Source organism: Ranitomeya variabilis, chromosome 5, assembly GCF_051348905.1.
Source record: "Ranitomeya variabilis isolate aRanVar5 chromosome 5, aRanVar5.hap1, whole genome shotgun sequence".
NCBI lineage: Eukaryota > Metazoa > Chordata > Amphibia > Anura > Dendrobatidae > Ranitomeya > Ranitomeya variabilis.
Genome location: NC_135236.1, coordinates 223,959,600 through 223,981,159, shown reverse-complemented (window position 1 = coordinate 223,981,159; position 21,560 = coordinate 223,959,600). Strand labels below are relative to the sequence as shown.

At 44.7% G+C, this 21,560-nt stretch overlaps 1 protein-coding gene across 1 annotated transcript in view; it reads left to right on the top strand.

Annotated features, from left to right (window-relative positions):
* Window positions 1–21,560, top strand: part of ADAM10 (ADAM metallopeptidase domain 10) — a 232,388-nt gene that overhangs the window by 176,121 nt on the left and 34,707 nt on the right. Inside the window, exons 5-7 of the mRNA XM_077263832.1 lie at window positions 10,557–10,660; window positions 12,415–12,567; window positions 20,587–20,679. Coding sequence (XP_077119947.1) covers window positions 10,557–10,660; window positions 12,415–12,567; window positions 20,587–20,679 — 350 coding nt within the window. The remainder of the gene's footprint in view (window positions 1–10,556; window positions 10,661–12,414; window positions 12,568–20,586; window positions 20,680–21,560) is intronic.

Here is a 21,560-nt window from a genome sequence, read left to right as displayed (position 1 = left end):
GACGACGCTGCGCCCAACAACGCAAATGTGAACGTAGCCTAACCGGATGGATGCAGGCACCAGAATGACAGTGTAACCGGATGGATGCAGGCACCAGAATGACAGTGTAACCGGATGGATGCAGGCACCAGAATGACAGTGTAACCGGATGGATGCAGGCACCAGAATGACAGTGTAACCGGATGGATGCAGACACCAGAATGACAGTGTAACCGGATGGATGCAGGCACCAGAATGACAACCTAACCGGATGGATGCAGGCACCAGAATGACAATGTAACCGGATGGATGCAGGCACCAGAATGACAGTGTAACCGGATGGATGCAGGCACCAGAATGACAACCTAACCGGATGGATGCAGGCACCAGAATGACAACCTAACCGGATGGATGATGGCACCAGAATGACAGCGTAACCGGATTGATGCAGGCACCAGAATGACAACGTAACCGGATGGATGCAGGCACCAGAATGACAACGTAATCGGATGGATGCAGGCACCAGAATGACAACGTAACCGGATGGATGCAGGCACCAAAATGACAATGTAACCGGATGGATGCAGGCACCAGAATGACAATGTAACCGGATGGATGCAGTCACCAGAATGACAACGTAACCGGATGGATGCAGGCACCAGAATGACAACGTAACCGGATGAATGCAGGCACCAGAATGACAACGTAACCGGATGAATGCAGGCACCAGAATGACAACGTAACCGGATGGATGCAGGCACCAGAATGACAATGTAACCGGATGGATGCAGGCACCAGAATGACAATGTAACCGGATGGATGCAGGCACCAGAATGACAATGTAACCGGATGGATGCAGTCACCAGAATGACAACGTAACCGGATGGATGCAGTCACCAGAATGACAACGTAATCGGATGGATGCAGGCACCAGAATGACAACGTAACCGGATGAATGCAGGCACCAGAATGACAACGTAACCGGATGAATGCAGGCACCAGAATGACAATGTAACCGGATGGATGCAGGCACCAGAATGACAATGTAACCGGATGGATGCAGTCACCAGAATGACAACGTAACCGGATGGATGCAGTCACCAGAATGAGAACGTAATCGGATGAATGCAGGCACCAGAATGACAACGTAACCGGATGAATGCAGGCACCAGAATGACAATGTAACCGGATGGATGCAGGCACCAGAATGACAATGTAACCGGATGGATGCAGGCACCAGAATGACAACGTAACCGGATGGATGCAGTCACCAGAATGACAACGTAACCGGATGAATGCAGGCACCAGAATGACAATGTAACCGGATGGATGCAGGCACCAGAATGACAATGTAACCGGATGGATGCAGGCACCAGAATGACAACGTAACCGGATGGATGCAGTCACCAGAATGACAACGTAATCGGATGGATGCAGGCACCAGAATGACAACGTAACCGGATGAATGCAGGCACCAGAATGACAATGTAACCGGATGGATGCAGGCACCAGAATGACAATGTAACCGGATGGATGCAGGCACCAGAATGACAATGTAACCGGATGGATGCAGGCACCAGAATGACAGTGTAACCGGATGGATGCAGGCACCAGAATGACAACCTAACCGGATGGATGCAGGCACCAGAATGACAACGTAACCGGATGGTTGCAGGCACCAGAATGACAACGTAACCGGATGGATGCAGGCACCAGAATGACAACGTAACCGGATGGTTGCAGGCACCAGAATGACAACGTAACCGGATGGATGCAGGCACCAGAATGACAACGTAACCGGATGGATGCAGGCACCAGAATGACAACGTAACCGGATGGATGCAGGCACCAGAATGACAACGTAACCGGATGGATGCAGGCACCAGAATGACAACGTAACCGGATGGTTGCAGGCACCAGAATGACAACGTAACCGGATGGATGCAGGCACCAGAATGACAGTGTAACCGGATGGATGCAGGCACCAGAATGACAACGTAATCGGATGGATGCAGTCACCAGAATGACAACGTAATCGGATGGATGCAGGCACCAGAATGACAACGTAATCGGATGGATGCAGGCACCAGAATGACAACGTAACCGGATGGTTGCAGGCACCAGAATGACAACGTAACCGGATGGATGCAGGCACCAGAATGACAGTGTAACCGGATGGATGCAGGCACCAGAATGACAACGTAATCGGATGGATGCAGTCACCAGAATGACAACGTAATCGGATGGATGCAGGCACCAGAATGACGATGTAACCAAACCGACTAATTTTATTTTTACTCAAGCCTTTTTTTGACTCCAAAATGGCCCAAACTACACATAGTTTTGCTGCAAATATCTGTGTGTTTTCAATGCAAAGTCCAACATCTGCATGGTACAATGTCTTCTGGCAGAGTCCAGTAACCAGGCTGTGTACACAAACTACACGCCCGTCCTGCTTTCTTTTCTTTCTAACCTGTAAGGTTTGTTCGGCCTCCGTACACAGAGATTTGTTTTTAGAGTTTGGAAATGGCTGTAATATATTCTGCTTTGCGTCTCATTAGATAGGTTTTTTTTTTGCTGGCTAAGTTGCTTGATAATGATTCTCTAGTGCTAATGGCTTTTTGGTCACCATCAAATTGAAAAAGGCCAAATTCAGGTACAAGTATTATTCCGCATATAAAGGGCGCACTTTTTTTTAGAAGTCTGTGGCACGGAGGATCAGCTGTTGCCATGACAGAATGGTCAGCAGGGCTAGCAGCCCAATTAGAGCTAATAATACTGCTGTCCCCAGGTTAAGTGATCCGAATGACAATGTAACCGGATGGATGCAGGCACCAGAATGACAACGTAACCGGATGGATGCAGGCACCAGAATGACAGTGTAACCGGATGGATGCAGGCACCAGAATGACAGTGTAACCGGATGGATGCAGGCACCAGAATGACAGTGTAACCGGATGGATGCAGGCACCAGAATGACAACCTAACCGGATGGATGCAAGCACCAGAATGACAATGTAACCGGATGGATGCAGGCACCAGAATGACAGTGTAACCGGATGGATGCAGACACCAGAATGACAGTGTAACCGGATGGATGCAGGCACCAGAATGACAGTGTAACCGGATGGATGCAGGCACCAGAATGACAACCTAACCGGATGGATGCAAGCACCAGAATGACAATGTAACCAGATGGATGCAGGCACCAGAATGACAGTGTAACCGGATGGATGCAGGCACCAGAATGACAACCTAACCGGATGGATGCAGTCACCAGAATGACAACGTAACCGGATGGATGCAGGCACCAGAATGACAACGTAACCGGATGGATGCAGGCACCAGAATGACAATGTAACCGGATGGATGCAGGCACCAGAATGACAGTGTAACCGGATGGATGCAGGCACCAGAATGACAACCTAACCGGATGGATGCAGTCACCAGAATGACAACGTAACCGGATGGATGCAGGCACCAGAATGACAACGTAACCGGATGAATGCAGGCACCAGAATGACAACGTAACCGGATGAATGCAGGCACCAGAATGACAACGTAACCGGATGGATGCAGGCACCAGAATGACAATGTAACCGGATGGATGCAGGCACCAGAATGACAGTGTAACCGGATGGATGCAGGCACCAGAATGACAACCTAACCGGATGGATGCAGTCACCAGAATGACAACGTAACCGGATGGATGCAGGCACCAGAATGACAACGTAACCGGATGAATGCAGGCACCAGAATGACAACGTAACCGGATGAATGCAGGCACCAGAATGACAACGTAACCGGATGGATGCAGGCACCAGAATGACAATGTAACCGGATGGATGCAGGCACCAGAATGACAATGTAACCGGATGGATGCAGGCACCAGAATGACAATGTAACCGGATGGATGCAGTCACCAGAATGACAATGTAACCGGATGGATGCAGTCACCAGAATGACAACGTAACCGGATGGTTGCAGGCACCAGAATGACAACGTAACCGGATGGATGCAGGCACCAGAATGACAACGTAACCGGATGGTTGCAGGCACCAGAATGACAACGTAACCGGATGGATGCAGGCACCAGAATGACAACGTAACCGGATGGATGCAGGCACCAGAATGACAACGTAACCGGATGGATGCAGGCACCAGAATGACAACGTAACCGGATGGATGCAGGCACCAGAATGACAACGTAACCGGATGGATGCAGGCACCAGAATGACAACGTAACCGGATGGATGCAGGCACCAGAATGACAACGTAACCGGATGGATGCAGGCACCAGAATGACAGTGTAACCGGATGGATGCAGGCACCAGAATGACAACGTAATCGGATGGATGCAGTCACCAGAATGACAACGTAATCGGATGGATGCAGGCACCAGAATGACAACGTAATCGGATGGATGCAGGCACCAGAATGACAACGTAATCGGATGGATGCAGTCACCAGAATGACAACGTAATCGGATGGATGCAGGCACCAGAATGACAACGTAATCGGATGGATGCAGTCACCAGAATGACAATGTAACCGGATGGATGCAGGCACCAGAATGACAACGTAATCGGATGGATGCAGTCACCAGAATGACAACGTAATCGGATGGATGCAGGCACCAGAATGACAACGTAATCGGATGGATGCAGGCACCAGAATGACGATGTAACCAAACCGACTAATTTTATTTTTACTCAAGCCTTTTTTTGACTCCAAAATGGCCCAAACTACACATAGTTTTGCTGCAAATATCTGTGTGTTTTCAATGCAAAGTCCAACATCTGCATGGTACAATGTCTTCTGGCAGAGTCCAGTAACCAGGCTGTGTACACAAACTACACGCCCGTCCTGCTTTCTTTTCTTTCTAACCTGTAAGGTTTGTTCGGCCTCCGTACACAGAGATTTGTTTTTAGAGTTTGGAAATGGCTGTAATATATTCTGCTTTGCGTCTCATTAGATAGGTTTTTTTTTTGCTGGCTAAGTTGCTTGATAATGATTCTCTAGTGCTAATGGCTTTTTGGTCACCATCAAATTGAAAAAGGCCAAATTCAGGTACAAGTATTATTCCGCATATAAAGGGCGCACTTTTTTTTAGAAGTCTGTGGCACGGAGGATCAGCTGTTGCCATGACAGAATGGTCAGCAGGGCTAGCAGCCCAATTAGAGCTAATAATACTGCTGTCCCCAGGTTAAGTGATCCGTCTTCACAGCCAGTGATGTTCGTTAGCGGTATTAGTCGGTGACTCCGTCTCTGATTTTGCCGTGTACACATTGGAGAACAGGGACATACGCCGAGCTGTCAGACAAATCCTTTGTGTCATTCATGGCTTTGTGTCATTCAACCTGATGGCTAGCCCCTGAGCCGCGTCACGGTGAACTTCAGCTTTTTTCATGATACCTATGTGTCAGTAGACCACATGTCTTACTACCGCCTGTTAGTAGGAGTCTGCTAGTGCTGATATATAAAGTAGGTTATCACACCACAATAAACTTTTTTCTGTGTGTACCAATGCCTATTGTGCTACAAGGCAGCAACCACTACACAATTAGTGTCAGCTTCCTCTTATGACAAAGCAATGTGCTTCTTTAATGTTCTTCTACGCTTCTAGTGAGCCATGCAGTCAGGAAACTATATATTCTTCAGCTGGCAATAGGCTGGTGTTTACAGCCAACATAAAGGGTATCGCGGGAGGCTGACGGATACTCCTGGGGTAGTACGGGTGGACCAGCTTTAATGGGTGAAAAAAGAATGAGGGGTCATTAAAATTTCTGCTGAGGTTTGTTAGGCTGCCTTCTCTTTTATGGAAGTGAAGAGGTCTGCTGGAGAAGTAGGAAAGAGAAAGAACAGAAGGACGGAGGCCTTGATTAGTGATGAGCGAGTATACTCGCTCGGGTTTTCCTGAGCACGTTCGGGTGGTCTCCCGAGTATTTCGGCGTGCTCGGTGATTTAGTTTGTCGATGCAGCTGCATGATTTGCGACTGCTAGACAGCCTGAATACATGTGGGGAGTGCCTGTTTGCTTGCTCGCTCCTCACTAGCCTTGATTTGTTAAGACCGGAGTTGTTCTTGTCAGTCTTGACCAGTGGACGTTCTGGAGTCCTGAATCATTTACACACACTTTAATGAATCAGGCATGTCTTAAAAGTAGTGTGTGCCTCAACACAAAACTTACTCCAGTCAGAGACCGGAGTGAGATTTATAGACTAAGGTGTTACAGCACCTCTCATCATGAATTAGGCAAGTGGATGTTGCCCATCCTACCCCAGCGCTCCCTGTTTTGGCTGAAGCTGGTGTGAAAACACCAAAATAAGCAACATTTTTTCCGCTATCTCTGTTCACTAAAAAGTTTTGCAACTTTTCATAGTGTATGACATCAGGTTAATTTTTGCTAATGGAGTAGCACATCTGGAGCTACAGGGGAACTCTATTCTCATTACCGGGGGGGGGTGAAAATTACAGATGCAAAGCCAAATTGACACCTCACTATTGCCTCGAATTTCTATGTGAGTTGAGGTAACTAGAAAGTTGATCACAAGGGTGAATCTGTCACTAATCTTTGCACCTTGATTGCTACCAAAATATTTAAGTTCAGGGAGCGAACTTTAAGATAGACGTGATGGCAGCTATTTCTTCAGCCACAGGATACTTGTTAACATGATGATTGCGGTCATCATTGATGTCAGACTCCCCCAGAGATCAGCAAGTTACATTCTATCATGAATGTTCACGGGGCTTTGTAATGACTTAATATGAAGCCGTGGCTGATCATTCATAGTCTGTGGAGCAGCGGTCAGGCAGTGGTCTTACAATGCGGCATTTCCTACCCTTGGTCTCTGTATTGGTGGGAGTCCCAGAAATAGATGATTGTTCTCTGCAGCACATTGTCCTGTGTAAACAACATTTGTGCTGCTGAGAATAATAGGCGCCTATGTGCATAGAATGATGTATTACAGATGGTTCAGTGCGTATCTGATGCACAGGCGGCCTTTGTTAATCAGCAGACACGATCTCCTTACATCACTTGATGTAAGTTCCAAGGCAGCGCTCACGGTGCATGCCCGAGAAATAATTGCAAAGCGCCGGTGACAGCACAAGACAGAGAGGCGACGGCGCCCGGTGTGATGATCGACGGCTGCGAGGCGATTGAGTCGGGGAGAAATCATACCTCCCTGACACAATACAGGTATGACGCGAAATGTATAAAAGTGATTATTTCAGCTTTCCTAGGGATACTAAACACAAGAGCCACCTTCACAGAATGCAGCCTTAGTGCTGCTGAAGGTGTCTCTTTTACCTTAATAGGCCCTGGGGGGTGACAGGTTCCCTTTAAGTGACCACCATCCTGTAAGCATGTTGCCAGTCTTTGGCCTTTTAAAGCACCATAAATGGACCTTTAGATTGGATTGAAGTTTAGCTTACTTGGACTCCATTACTCACAAAAGAGAAGCAAAACCTGCAAGAGAAAGGAAACGAATGCCGAGTATAAATGAATTAACACCTTTATTAATTGAAGGTAAAGACGATAAACATACATTTAAAAAGAGGAAAAAAATGTAGAGCTGCGAAGTCATTCCGAAATATACAGAATCTTTCTGGAAAAAATGCTCATTAAGTGCCATGCTAACATATACAAAAGAATGCACTGTAAAAAATGAACAAAATAGTACTCTAACAAGAGAGGGCGACATCTAATAGTCCTACTGAAAAAGTGCAAGTGCAAAACAGTGGATGAGTTACCAAATGATTAGGAATAATGTGCTGTGCCTAATATTGCTTCTCCTACCATAATGAATTCATGGTCAAGTTGTCAATACAAGAGGTATGGAAGTAAAGTGCATAAAGGCATAATAAAATGTATTCAAAAAGCAATTCGGCAGACCCGCTCCAGGGGATGTAGCCACCACAATGTGGACTCATATGCACTTTGCCAATCTGATCAAATGTATAGTATGGCTCCATTTGTTTGGCTGTTTACATCCTAGTGTCACAAAGCCTGGCAGACAGACTAAGTGTCACATCAGTTTTCAAGTAAATTAGACCACTGCAGAACAAACTCGGAAGCCAAGTTCGGCTATGTGCCCACGTTGCGGATTCATGTGTGGATTTTTCCGCACCGTTTTACCGTTGATTTACCGCGGATTTCCTATGTCTTTTCCTGCGGATTCCTATTGAGGGGCAGGTGTAAAACGCTGTGGAATCCGCACAAAGAATTGACATGCTGCGGAAAATAAACCGCACCATTTCCGCGCGGTATTTTCCGCAGCATGTGCACAGCGGATTTGGTTTTTCATAGGTTTACATGGTACTGTACAACGCATGGAAAACTGCTGCAGATCCGCAGGCAAATCCGCACCCTGTGCACATAGCCCACATGTGCCTTCTAGGAGAAAGGAAAATTAAAGCGTAAAAAGAATTTAAAAGAGGAAATGTGGTGAACTGTTTGGGGATTTCTACTTTTATTATCATGCACAAAGGGGTGAGAGGCAGAGCTCTTCCAAGATGAATTGGAAGACATTGATATGAAATTACTTTCCATGCCCTTCAACCTCCGTGATCTTTAGAACATAATAAATAATCTCCGGGGAAAATGTCATATTTCTGTAATGGAGCTGTATACTTTTGAAATCTGCAATAGCTTTTAGGGTAAATTCACACAGGGCGTTTTTTCAGCTTTTTTTTTTTCTGCAGCAAAACCTGATCTTCTTGGCAGGAAAGAAGCTGTCAAAAACGCAGGTTTAGGTGTGTTTTTTGGTGCATTTTTTTTTCTCTTTGTCCATACTAATGTCCTTGGATTTTCAGCAGCAAAAACACGGCAAATAATGATACCTGTGTTTTTGCTGCGTTTTTTTTCAAGTCAATGGATGAAAAAAACACAGCAAAAACGCTGAAAGAAGTGACATGCTCTGTCCAAAAAACGCAGCAAAGCACAAAATACTGATCACACAAAAAACTAATGTGTGTGCATGAGATTTCTGATATCTCATAGGCTTTGCTGGTACTGTAAAAAGCAGCTGAAATTAGCATAAAAAAAGGAGCAAAAACCGCAGCAAAAACGTCCTGTGTCAACTTACCCTTAGGGTCATGTGAAGAATTCCTGTAACTTGTGGTCAGTCTGTGAGACATCTATTTTATGACTTTGAACTTAAAATCTTCTGGAAAAAAAAAATAGTTGCATGCATCTGATAAATGAAAAATGTTAGGGAATCTGTCGGGTCATTTTTGCGTAACCTACTAATAGTATCCTGATATAGGGCTTGTGCAGACCTTTCAGAATATGTGACTTTTATCCTCGGACGAGTAGTATGGCAGTGTGACTGCATCCAGTCAGTGACGCTGGTGCTGGGGGTGGTTAGGATTAGGGGAAAGGGTGAATATTAATTTGGTGTTGTAGTAGAGCACTGCACCCCCGTAATCGGTGCCCCGGTAGGAACCTATGCCTTTAAGTATGTAAAGTAAACTTGGCACTCGGATGTGATAATAGTAGATACTTATTTGTGCAGTCAATGCAAAGCATCAGACATTTCGGTCCTAAAAATGGACCTTTGTCAGTAACGCGAAGTGCATCGGTAAAAGGAAATGAGAAGTAACTGTGCCAGTGTCCGGCGGCGGCAGCAGTGGAGATGAGCGTTACGGCTGGCTAATGTGTGTAGGCACACGCGGGTTCTCATAGTCACAACACTTCATTGCCCGAGTACTGACACACCAGATCCACTGCTGAGCAGCCGCCATTTTATTGCTTTAGTGGTCGTCTTCATGAGACAACCCTTTCTAATATATTAGCGGTTGCCTATGAGACTTGTTGGAGAAAACCTCATGAAGAAAAATGATTCCATGTTGTTAGCGGTGCAGAAGAAGCTTTTGATGAGATGCTCAGAAAAAATTAGACTTTGTACAGCTGAGCTGACCCTGCTCATTTTAGTGGGAGCGGTTGACCGAATGATCTATTTTATCTCCCTAATGATTGGGCACATTTAAAGTAGTTCCCTCCTATGCCGTGTGGCTGCACAATGCTAATGTACAGTCACCGTATATAATGTGCTCCCTTCTGCCGCCTCTTCCACCTCTGAGATGGGTGCCCAGTCGTACTCTCCAAACTGGCTGACGCACCTTCGCTTCCCTTGCCTTACCACCAGTGTGCCGCGGGGAAGGGGCAGTTCAGACTTTCCCCAGTATGCCACTTGCCTCTGCTGGCCATGAGATGTAGACAAGGTACAGATCTCCGAGACGGAGGCTTTACTTGCATTTCACTGATTACAAAGCCCAAAACAATTGGTTTTATTATGGATGGATTTCCATATAAAGTGCTCGACACTAGACCACATGGCCCAAGCCTCTGACCCAGTCGGTGCTTTAATTTAGACTATAAATGAGACATCCGGGGGTTTCTGCTTGTCTATAAGACATATAATATTTTTATATGTGAAATTATTTGCCACCTGCTCTTTTAGCTAGTAAGACCTTTTCACTCCGAAAGCAATTTGGGATTATCTGTTGTTTTCCTTGTCAAATGTTGTCAGACGTGAGCCGTTTGTGTAACCTTCTTGACTTTCCGCTTTGCAGAATATCCTCATAAATATGGAGCTCAGGGGGGATGTGCCGATCACTCCGTGTTTGAAAGGATGAAAATGTATCAGATGTCGTCTCAAAGTGAACCGAGCAAACAGGTAAGGCCTCTTTCACACTTGCGTCGTGTGACGTACGTCACAATGCGTCGTTTTGGAGGAAAAAAACGCATCCTGCAAAGTTGCCCGCAGGATGCGGTTTTTCTCCATAGACTTGCATTAGCGACGCATTGCGACGTATGGCCACATGTCGCATCCGTCGTGCGACGGATGCGTCATGTTTTTTCAGACCGTCGGCACAAAAAAAGTTCAATGTAACGTTTTTTTGTGCGTCGCGTCCGCCATTTTCGACCACGCATGTGCGACCGAAACTCCGCCCCCTACTCCCCGGACATTACAATGGGGCAGCGGATGCAGTTTTTCAACGCATCCGCTGCCCCATTGTAATGTCCGTTGTGCATTTATTTCACAATGTCCGTCGGTACGTCGGGCCGACACATAGCGACGGCCCCGTACCGACGGAAGTGTGAAAGTAGCCTAAGAGCTCTGTTGTTGGCTCTGTTATAACTTGTCGCTTTGCTTAACTTTCTGCCGCAAATTTGCTGTTAAAGGTGTTGTCCGGTCTAAAATAAGCCTGCAATCCCTCTGTGTGACGACTCGCCTATGAATCCCCCCAGTGCACGCATGATGCAGGCATGTGCCAGTTCCAGACCCGAGAACGGAGCGTATGTATGTGTTATACATACTCCGGGGCAGAACCCGACTAATGGGCATGTCCTTCCTCCATACAATTGTATAGAGCAGGGGTGTCAAACTGCATTCCTCAAGGGCTGCAAACTGGTCATGTTTTCAGGATTTCCTTGTATTGCACAGGTGATCATTTAATCACCTGCACAGAATCAGCACCTTGTGCAATGAGAAGGAAATCTTGAAAACACGCATGGTTTGAGGCCCTCGAGGAATGCAGTTTGACACCCCTGGTATAGAGCATCATGGCTGCATCACAGGGCACGGCCTCGCGCCATACAATTGTACAGAGCCAGGCCACGCACGTTAGTCCGGTTCTGGCCTGGAGAATGTATAACACATACATCACTGCCGTTCCTGGCTCAGAAAGCGGCAAATCCTCGCAGCACACACTAGGGGATTCATAAGTCTGCAGTCACACAGTGCGAGCAGACCTGCCATTTTACACTGGACGACCTCTCTAAACGAATCCACACACATCCAATAGCGGTCAGTCAAACGTTTTAATGTATTTGTTAAATGGAATCTATCAGCAGGTTCTGGCCATGGAATCTGAGAGCTGCATGAAGTAGGGGCAAAGACCCCCCATCCCAGCGATGTCACTTGATAAATTGCTTTGATTGTTTTGATAAAATCCCTGTTTTCTCTGTTGTAGATGTAGCAGTGGTCAGAATGCTCAGTCCTGTATAACCCGCCCACACTCCTGATTGGCAGCGTCCTGTCTGCACTATGCATAGGCAGAAAGCTGCCAATCAGTGGATGGAGGCGGGTTTACACAGGTTAGCTGGTCTGGCTTCTGTGAGACCTAGTTGGGCAATGAGAATCTCCTTCTGATAAAACACTGATTGTATTGAAACTCCAGTAGGCAGCCCTATAAGTGACACATCCCTACAATCAGGCTCCCTGCCCTTACATTATGCTCTGTCAGATTAAATAGCAAGAGCCTGCTGCCAATATCCCTTTAAAATATGGCATATTATTCAAGTACACTGTTGTGTGCTTTTGCTTCTAGATGTTATTACATTGCAACTAGCTCACGAGTTCTGATTATGTTCTCTCCTTCATACTGTGATAGTAAGTCGTCTGCTTTTATTTGTGACCGCTGTTAGGAACACTTAGACGAACATGAAGAGACTGGCCCAGTCATCCTTAGGAGGAGACGAGCAGCGCAGGCAGAGAAAAATACCTGCCAGCTCTACATCCAGACTGACCATCTGTTCTACAGGAGATATGGAGAGACGAGGGAAGCCGTGATTGCCCAGGTAACATCCCTTGCATGCTGAGATTGCTGGGCTACGTGCAAAGTGTTTGGCTTTCCATGATGCGTGATTGTTTTGAAATAAATTTTATATTTTAGCACCTCTTTTTAGGCATTTGTAGTGCCATTTTATGAGGTTTATTTTTCACTCGTCTATGGATATTCAAAGAAAACAAAGCTCTATAATACACGTATTTAACTTACCGTATATACTCGAGTATAAGCCGAGAGCCCTATGGGAAAACTTAATGACTCGAGTATAAGCCTAGGGTGGGAAATGCAGCAGCTACCGGTAAATGTCAAAAATAAAAATAGGTACCAATAAAAGTAAAATTAATTGAGACATCGGTAGGTTAAGTGTTTTTGAATATCCATATTGAATCAGGAGCCCCATATAATGCTCCATACAGTTCATGATGGGCCCCTTATAATGCTCCATATTAAAATATGCCCCATATAATGCTGCACAAATGTTTATTATGACCCTATAAGATGATCCATACAGACATTTGCCCCATGTAATGCTGCACAAATGTTGATTATGGCCCCATAAGATGCTCCATAGACACATTTGCCCCATGTAATGCTGCACAAATGCTGATTATGGCCCCATAAGATGCTCCATAGAGATATTTGCCCCATGTAATGCTGCACAAATGCTGATTATGGCCCCATAAGATGCTCCATAGACACATTTGCCCCATGTAATGCTGCACAAATGCTGATTATGGCCCCATAAGATGCCCCATAGAGATATTTGCCCCCATATAATGCTGCACATGGCCCCATAAGATGCTCCATAGAAATATTTGCTCCATATAACGCTGCCATGGCCCAATAAGATGCTCCATAGAGATACTTACACCGTATAATGCTGCACATGGCCCCATAAGATGCTCCATAGAGATATTTGCCCCATATAATGCTGCACATGGCCCCATAAGATGCTCCATAGAGATATTTGCCCCATATGCTGTTGCTGCGATAAAAAGAATAAAAAATCACATACTCACCTCTCGTCGCTCAGTTCCCCGGCACTTGCTATACTCGCCTTTCCCGTTCCACCATCGGCACCGCTGTGTCTTTCGCGTCCTCTGCACTGACTGTTCAGGCAGAGGGCGGCGCGCACTAATCGTGTCATCACGCCCTCTGACCTGAGCGTCACTGCAGAGGACGCAGAAGACACAGCGGTGCCGGCGGTGGAACGTTGGACAGGTGAATATGCCCCCGTTATACTCACCTGCTCCTGGCGCGGTCCCTGGTTCTCCGGGTGCCAGCAGCTTCTTCCTGTAGTGAGCGGTCACATGGTACCGCTCATTACAGTAATGAATATGCGGCTCCACCCCTATGGGAGTGAAGTTGGGTCCATATTCATTACTGTAATGAGCAGTACCATGTGACCGCTCACTACAGGAAGAAGCTGTCAGCGCCCGGAGAACCAGGGACCTGCAGGGACCGCGCCAGGAGCAGGTGAGTATTATTAGACAGCTGCCGCTCCCCCTCCCCTGCCGACTCCTGGGAATGACTCGAGTATAAGCCGAGAGGGGCAATTTCAGCCTAAAAAAATGGGCTGAAATTCTCGGCTTATACTCGAGTATATACGGTACTTGTTTTATTGTTTAAATATGCAGACCTTTTATATTAGCTTTGTTTTAACTACATCTCCAGCAGTACAAAAACAGTGTCTGCTCACCGTGTAGTAAAAAAAAAGTGTCTAATCTATAATAGAATTGTGCTCATCCAGCGCAAATGTATCATCCGAATATACACAAAGCCTGTTCTAAGGATTAACAAGTGCACAGTCCAATATCCTAAAAAGTATATCATTTAAAATCCAATATTTCTGCTTATCCTGGAAAGAGTAATTAGTGGAGGGACGACACCTTTTCAGCATTCATATCTTGTTGATGATTTTTACAAGAAGTTTCAATACATTTAACATTAAAAAACATCCTTCTCACCCCCAATGGTGGTGGAGTTTTTTTTGTGTCCTTTCTGATTCTCAGGTCTTCTACCTCAGGCCTGGGAGCTTGAGGGTACTGCGCAGGATCTTAGTTGTTCCCAGCATTGCGCTTTTCTGGACAGAGAGTTTAGATGTTACTCCTGGGATCGGTTGTAGCCATTTTCCCAGCTTAGGGGTCACTGCTCCAAGTGCTGAATCACTGTTGCCTTCACCTTCCACATCTTTTCTAGTTCTTCATTGAGGCCCTGGTATTTCTCCAGATTCTCGTATTCCTTCTTTCTGATGTAGCTGTCACTTGGCACTGCCACCTTGATTATCATTGCTGTCTTCTGATCCTTGTCTACTACTATCACAATGTCTGGTTGGTTAGCCAATATCTGCTTATCCATCTGGATCTTGATGTCCCACAGGATTGTAGCCCTTTTATTCTCTACCACTTTTTCTGGGATCTCCCACATGGACTTAAAGGGACTTGGCCCATATGCTTAGCAGATGTTCCTGTATACAATTCCCGCTACTTGGTTGTGGCGTTGAGTATACGCGGTTCCTGCTTGCATTTTGCATCTTGCCACTATGTGTTGGACGGTTTCTGAGGTTTCTTTGCATAGTCGACCTTGGGTCTTGTCTTGTCTGGTAGATTCCTGCTTCTATGGATCTGGGACTTAGTGCTTGCTCTTGTGCCGCTATGATTAGTGCCTCTGTTCTGTCCGAATCCTGCTTTCTCCAGCCATTGGTAGGATTTCTCCATGTCAGCCACCTCCATTATCTGTTGATGGTACATCCCATGCAGTAGCTTGTCTTGCCATGGTGCTTCACGTTCCTGTTCTTCCTTCCACATCTGTTGTTGTTGTTGCTGCCTTAGGCTTTCTCTCAGGATCTCATCTTTTGGAGCCATTTTTCTGATGTAGTCCTGGATACTCCTTGTTTCATCTGTGATTTTGGTTTAGATGCTTATCAAGCCTCGCCCACTCTTATTTTTGTTGGTATAAAATCTTTGGGTGTTAGTTAGGGTGGAGACCTCCATGCATTGTGAGGAGCTTTCGTGTCTTCACATCTGCAGCTTCCATCTCTTCTTTGGGCCAGCACAGTATGCCAGCAGGGTATCTGATAATTGGCCGGGCATATGTATTGATGGCGCGGATTTTATTCTTCCTATTGAGCTGGCTCTTCAGGACCTGTCTTACTCTTTGATGGTATTTGTATGTATGTATGTAGATTCTTGTCAGGTGGATTAGTGAATTTGTCTTGTTCGTTTTTCGCATAAAGCTTGATGTCATCTATGTAGAGGAGGTGGCTGGTGGTGCTTCCACTCTCGAGCTTGTATCCATTGCCAGACACTGTAATTATCTGACTGAGGGGGTTCAAGCCTAGGCAGAACAGCAATGGGGACAGTGCATCATCTTGGTATATGCCGCATTTGAAGGTCATTTGTGCTAGCTGTCTTGAGTTGACTTTCGATGTTGGTCTCCATAGCCCCATTGAGTTTCTGAGGAAGGTTCTTAATTTCCTGTTGACATTGTAGAGGGCCAAGCATTCACAGATCCATGTGTGTGGCATTGAGTCATAGGCTTTCCTGTAGTCAATCCAGGCTGTGCTGAGCTTGGTCTGTCTAGATCTTGAGTCTTGAGCGACTGCTCTATCTACTAGGAGCTCGTTCTTAGGTGTTGGTCCCAATGCCTTTCTGAGCTGAATTCATGTACTGGTTCATATGGTTCTGTAGCTTGGTGGCTATGATGCCTGACAGGAGTTTCCATGTTGTTGTAAGGCAGCTTATTGGGTGGTAGTTGGATGGATGTCTTCTTTTCCAAGGGGGTGCATACTTCTGTTGTTCTTACTGGATGTATAGCCAAGCATTTCCGTGATTACTGGGCAGTAGCATAGATCAGTTTATTAGTTTGAGTTATGGTGGTGGTAGGTGTTGATGCTAGATCTTCTAGCATACTGTCTGGTGGTGTTACTTTGCTGAGCTTTGACAGTCGATCTCTGGTATTGATGGTATTTAGTTTATCTAAGATCTTCTGTTTCAGATCAGCTGCAGTGCTCTCTAGTTGCAGGATTCGGTCAGGATTTTCAGGGGGGTGTATATATATAATTTTTTTATTCCTTCCCCTGCAACTGGTGGAGGTGTTATGTCCTAAACTCACTCCCCCAATAATAATGGTGAGAAGAGTCTTTTATCCCAGTCTGAAAACTGAGCTGCAGACGATAGGACGTCAATCTTTTAGGACTGCTCTAGTAGCCAGTATGTGACAACTGGATTCATTCAGATTTTTTTTCTTTTTACATACAGTAGATAAAATGTATCCGCTCAGGAAAACATTTTGCCCTACGATATTAGTGTACATTTAGTATAGGTGTGTTATCTGTCCATCGGGTACAGTTATCAAAATGGTATTGTTGCAGAACATTGTGGTAATGAGACGGTATTGGGAATTTTCATTATGTGTATCTGCATGTGGCAACATAGCAATAAAAAGCAAATTGGAGTTTTGTAAAAATTAAGCAGATAAAATGCTATCTGGGGACATATGAACCTCATATTCTACATGACTATGGTGTAGTGTGTTTTTCCTTTTTATAATCTACTGTTAGCAATGCTCTGGGAAGATTGATTTGTCTAATATATGTATCTGGATAAGTAGTGATTTGATTCGGGTTCATTTTTGCATAATACTGAGTTTCTTTATTATTTGCATGTATTGTGAATGTTCTCCATATCTGACGGAGGTATGCGTCGAGAGCTTTTTCTGCCGTATATGCCAATCTGAGGCCATTAATGGGAGTCTGTCAGCAGGTTTTTGCTACTTCATCTGAGAGCAGCCTGATGTTGGCAAAGAGACCCTGAATCCAGTGATATATAACTTAGCAGCAATTGTGACAGTCAGTTTATTTAGAAGCTACATGTAGCAGAGCTGAAAAAGCTAATCCTGCCCAGACCACTGCTTTTTGTGTTCATAGTTTATTGATGGTGAGCTGCTTATCACAGGAGGGGGCAGAGTTGGACTAGCAAGCTCCTGCCAGCTAGTCTAAGTAATGATAATGTCCTAGTGATAAAACCTTCACTGTAAGTAAACAGCACACAGCTTGATAAGTGCCACAAAGTTGAATTCAGTGTTTTAACCCCTATATCCTGCTGTCCTCAGATTACATATCTGAACCTGATTCCCTTTCATGTGCTACGAACACGGCCCACTTTCTAGTCTTCCAGAAAAGCTAGATACTGTACAGTTCTCAGAAGCCCCTAATTTTCTCCTATGCAAAATGTTTTCACTAGTAAATAAATACACTCTGGTACTTTACAGAATTGGGAGGATTTTTGGTATAGTGTAAATTAGAAACGACTTTGCTGACTGAAGAGAAAACACAAGGATAATAAAAGCTGCTTTTCTCCTTGTGCTGTGTATAAAGTTTCATTGACTGGCGTCTTTATCTGGAGTATCTTATCTCCTAGAATTAGACAGTTGCCAGGCTTCACTGGCGAATCCGACACCTTGTTCCCATCCTTTGTATCCTCCTTACCCTAGATAGGATATTTTTTTTACCTCTTTTTAATCTTCCTTTTCTTCTTGTCTTGTGTTCCCCTGATCCGACTCTCTCCACAAGTGCAGAAAGTTGTAATGTCTCCGACCCTTAGGGTATGTGCACACGTTCAGGATTTCTTGCAGAAATTTCCTGAAGAAAACCGGAAATTTTCTGCAAGAAATCCGCATTTTTTTTTTTGCGTTTTTTTTCCGTTTTTTTCGCGTTTTTTTAGCATTCTGCAAGCGTAATTAGCTTGCAGAATGCTAAAGTTTTCCAAGCGATCTGTAGCATCGCTTGGAAAACTGACTCACAGGTTGGTCACACTTGTCAAACATACTGTTTGACAAGTGTGACCAACTTTTTACTATAGATGCAGCTTATGCAGCATCTATAGTAAAAGATAGAATGTTTAAAAATAATAAAAAAAATAAAAAAATGCTTATACTCACCCAGACATCTCATCAGCGGCGTCCGTTCGTCTTCCTATAGCTGGTCTGTGCGCACAGGGCCTTCCGTGACGTCACGGTCACGTGAGCGGTCACATGACCGCTCACGACCAATCACAGGACAGTGACGTCATCGGCAAGGTCCTTCGCCGCACATCAGCTACAGGAACCGAACGGCAGCGTGCAGCGGTGAGGCGGGAACACTGCGCGGGACATCGAGGGTGAGTATAGGACTATTTTTTATTTTATTTCTTATTTTTTGACCACTTATATGGTGCCCAGTGCGTGGAGGAGAGTCTCCTCTCCTCCACCCTGGGTACCAACCGCACATAATCTGCTTACTTCCCGCATGGTGGGCACAGCCCCGTGCAGGAAGTAAGCAGATCAATGGACTCCTAGGTGTGCGGAATCCCTGCAATTCCGCATTTTTAATGAACATGTTGCTTTTTTTTCCGCTATGCGATTTTTTCGCGGAAAAAAATCGCAACATTTGCACAAAAAATGCGGAATACCTTGTAAATAATAGGAGGCATATGTAAGCGTTTTTTTCGCGTTTTTATCACGTTTTTATAGCGCAAAAACGCGAAAAAAACGCTAAAAATCCTGAACGTGTGCACATGGCCTTAGTGTTTCTGCACACATTATCATCCGGCTGCAGCCTGGGTCTCCGGAGATATCATTACCGTAATGGACGGTAGGCTCAGTCCAGTGCTTCGCTCCTCACTGGTAATTTGTATTGGAAAGTGTGAATTTCCGTTTTGTCCTTTCTTCTTTCTTCGCTCTGTGTGTTGAATTCATCATGTCTCCTTCCAGCCACACAATGGAAATGTAGAAAAGTCTCAGGAACATTTCGGATTGGAAGTCCTTAGGGTGAAAGTCTCATAAAATAATACTGTTATGCTTCATCCTAACACTTAACGCTAAATTCAAAGTGGCAGCCGTAAAGCGAGGATGGATCTTGTAAAGGAACGTAGAACATTAAGTCCTTTTCAGCCTCATGGATCCTCCTCTTCAGTATTGCCTGAACCGACTCCGCGCTTTACCATGGATTTAGAGGGGGCAACTTATATGTGGGACAAATATCCTTTTAGACCCTGAAGGGTTTCAGTGATGCTTAACCATGTTAGTCTTTCCTTGGGAAAGATCAGGCTTCTGCCAAATAATGTTTTCAAAGCCTAGGTCTTTCTGAAGATACGTTGTGTGTATTTGTGGTATCCCAAAAGAGACTGCAACAGTCAGATTAATTCAGAAGGGCCAAACCTTAACATTCCCTCAATGATATTTCCCAGCCATTGACTAATGTGAAAATTCCATTGTGCTCACGGGAGATCATAACTCAGTCTATAGACTACTGCGGGATATGCATAGTACTGTAGATACCCACTGACCCCGCAGTTAGTGGGAAATATTCCTATTTGTTTTTCTCAAAGGCACACTGAATCTAAAAATAAGAGGAAATATAGTTGTATTCATCCTTGTGCGCAGCATTTTCTTATTGATCGTGAACTGGTCTGTCTTACACTGCAGAGGACTAAGAGTTACGGTAATTTCCTCTTGATTAGGACCATCTTTGGCAGACGACTGTAAAACATCAGACCAAAAGTCTCCTTACGCCATTTTGGCATTCTATTCTACCTTAGACGCCCGGTTTGGTGCCTCTCACCTAGCCAAGTCTAATCTCCTGCATTACACTGAGGAGGGGGAAACCGCCCGAAACATGTCTGCAATAGAGTCTGGTGTGGCTACTTATACAAAGTCGTGTACATGGCTCAGCTTCTGAGACTTTAGTCTTATTTGCAATGTGTAACAAAATAAGATCAAAGCAAAGAAGTAGAATAAAGAGGAAAACCTACCCACAAATTGTCCCTTAAAGTTCCATGTAGATGTCTGTGTTAATTAGAAATTCTATTTATTTTTTCTTTTTTCTCCAAAGGCTGCAAGATGTGACTTTCTCCCAATCTAATCTTTGCTATACATGTTTGTAAATATTTCAACTCTACGAGCTTTACCGTCTTTTTTTTCTTCCTAAGCCGCTATGCTTTTGCCATTTAATTGTGTAAAATGAATACAATATTTGTTTCCCATTTTGCAGATATCCAGCCATGTGAAAGCAATTGATACAATTTATCAATCAACAGATTTCATGGGGATTCGAAACATTAGCTTCATGGTGAAGCGTATTCGGGTGAGTATTTCCCACTTTCATGTACGGTACTTTACACCACTGGTTTCACTGATATTTTCATACTGGTGGAATCTTTTAGGCGTGTTGTCCACAATTTTGTGTATGAACATTTGCTCATGTTTGTCTTCATCCAGCAGACTTGTGTTTTGCACTAGACTAATCGGAGCAGCCATAAAGAAGTGGCAGATGCCTTCAGGTGTCTGTGTCCTCCACCTCCTAAAGATACAAATACACACGGCATCTTACAGACACTGAGCTTTTGATATAGGAAGACTCTTCACGTGGTTTTCCGGACTCGCATTCTTTGTCATCTTTTGTGTCATTTTTGTAATCGAAACCACCAGAAGATTTTATCGGTCGTTACTTTTAGTCGCGTCATGGCTTTCACAGCCTGAAGCTGTTAAAGGAAGCGGAAAAGGAATGAACACATAGCAATGTCTTTTCGATATTTCAGTGCATCTATTCATTCTTAACATTTATTGAGCAATTTTTCAGGTGGGTTCCTGGTGGGCAAAATCCATAATAAAAAGATGTGTGCACATACCCCAGAGTATACCCACATATTGCCTTTAAATCAATGTTTGATCTTGAAGTTTCTTGCACTGGAAAATTATTAGTGCTGAAAGCCATGAGCATTATTAACCCAAGCAAGTGAATTTTTGAGTTGTGTAAGACCATGTGACTGATTATCACCCTTATGAGAGTTAGCGAAGATCTTCTTCGTTCCAAACTAAACATGGCTCTATCACAAGATTCAAAATGTGAAGTGTATACATTTTTAATTATATAGATCTCATGCCTGATGAGACTGGTGTACTTTCTTTGAAACCGTACTGTAGAATAACTGTATAATTCTTCTTGAAAGTTTTGTCGCTTAATAT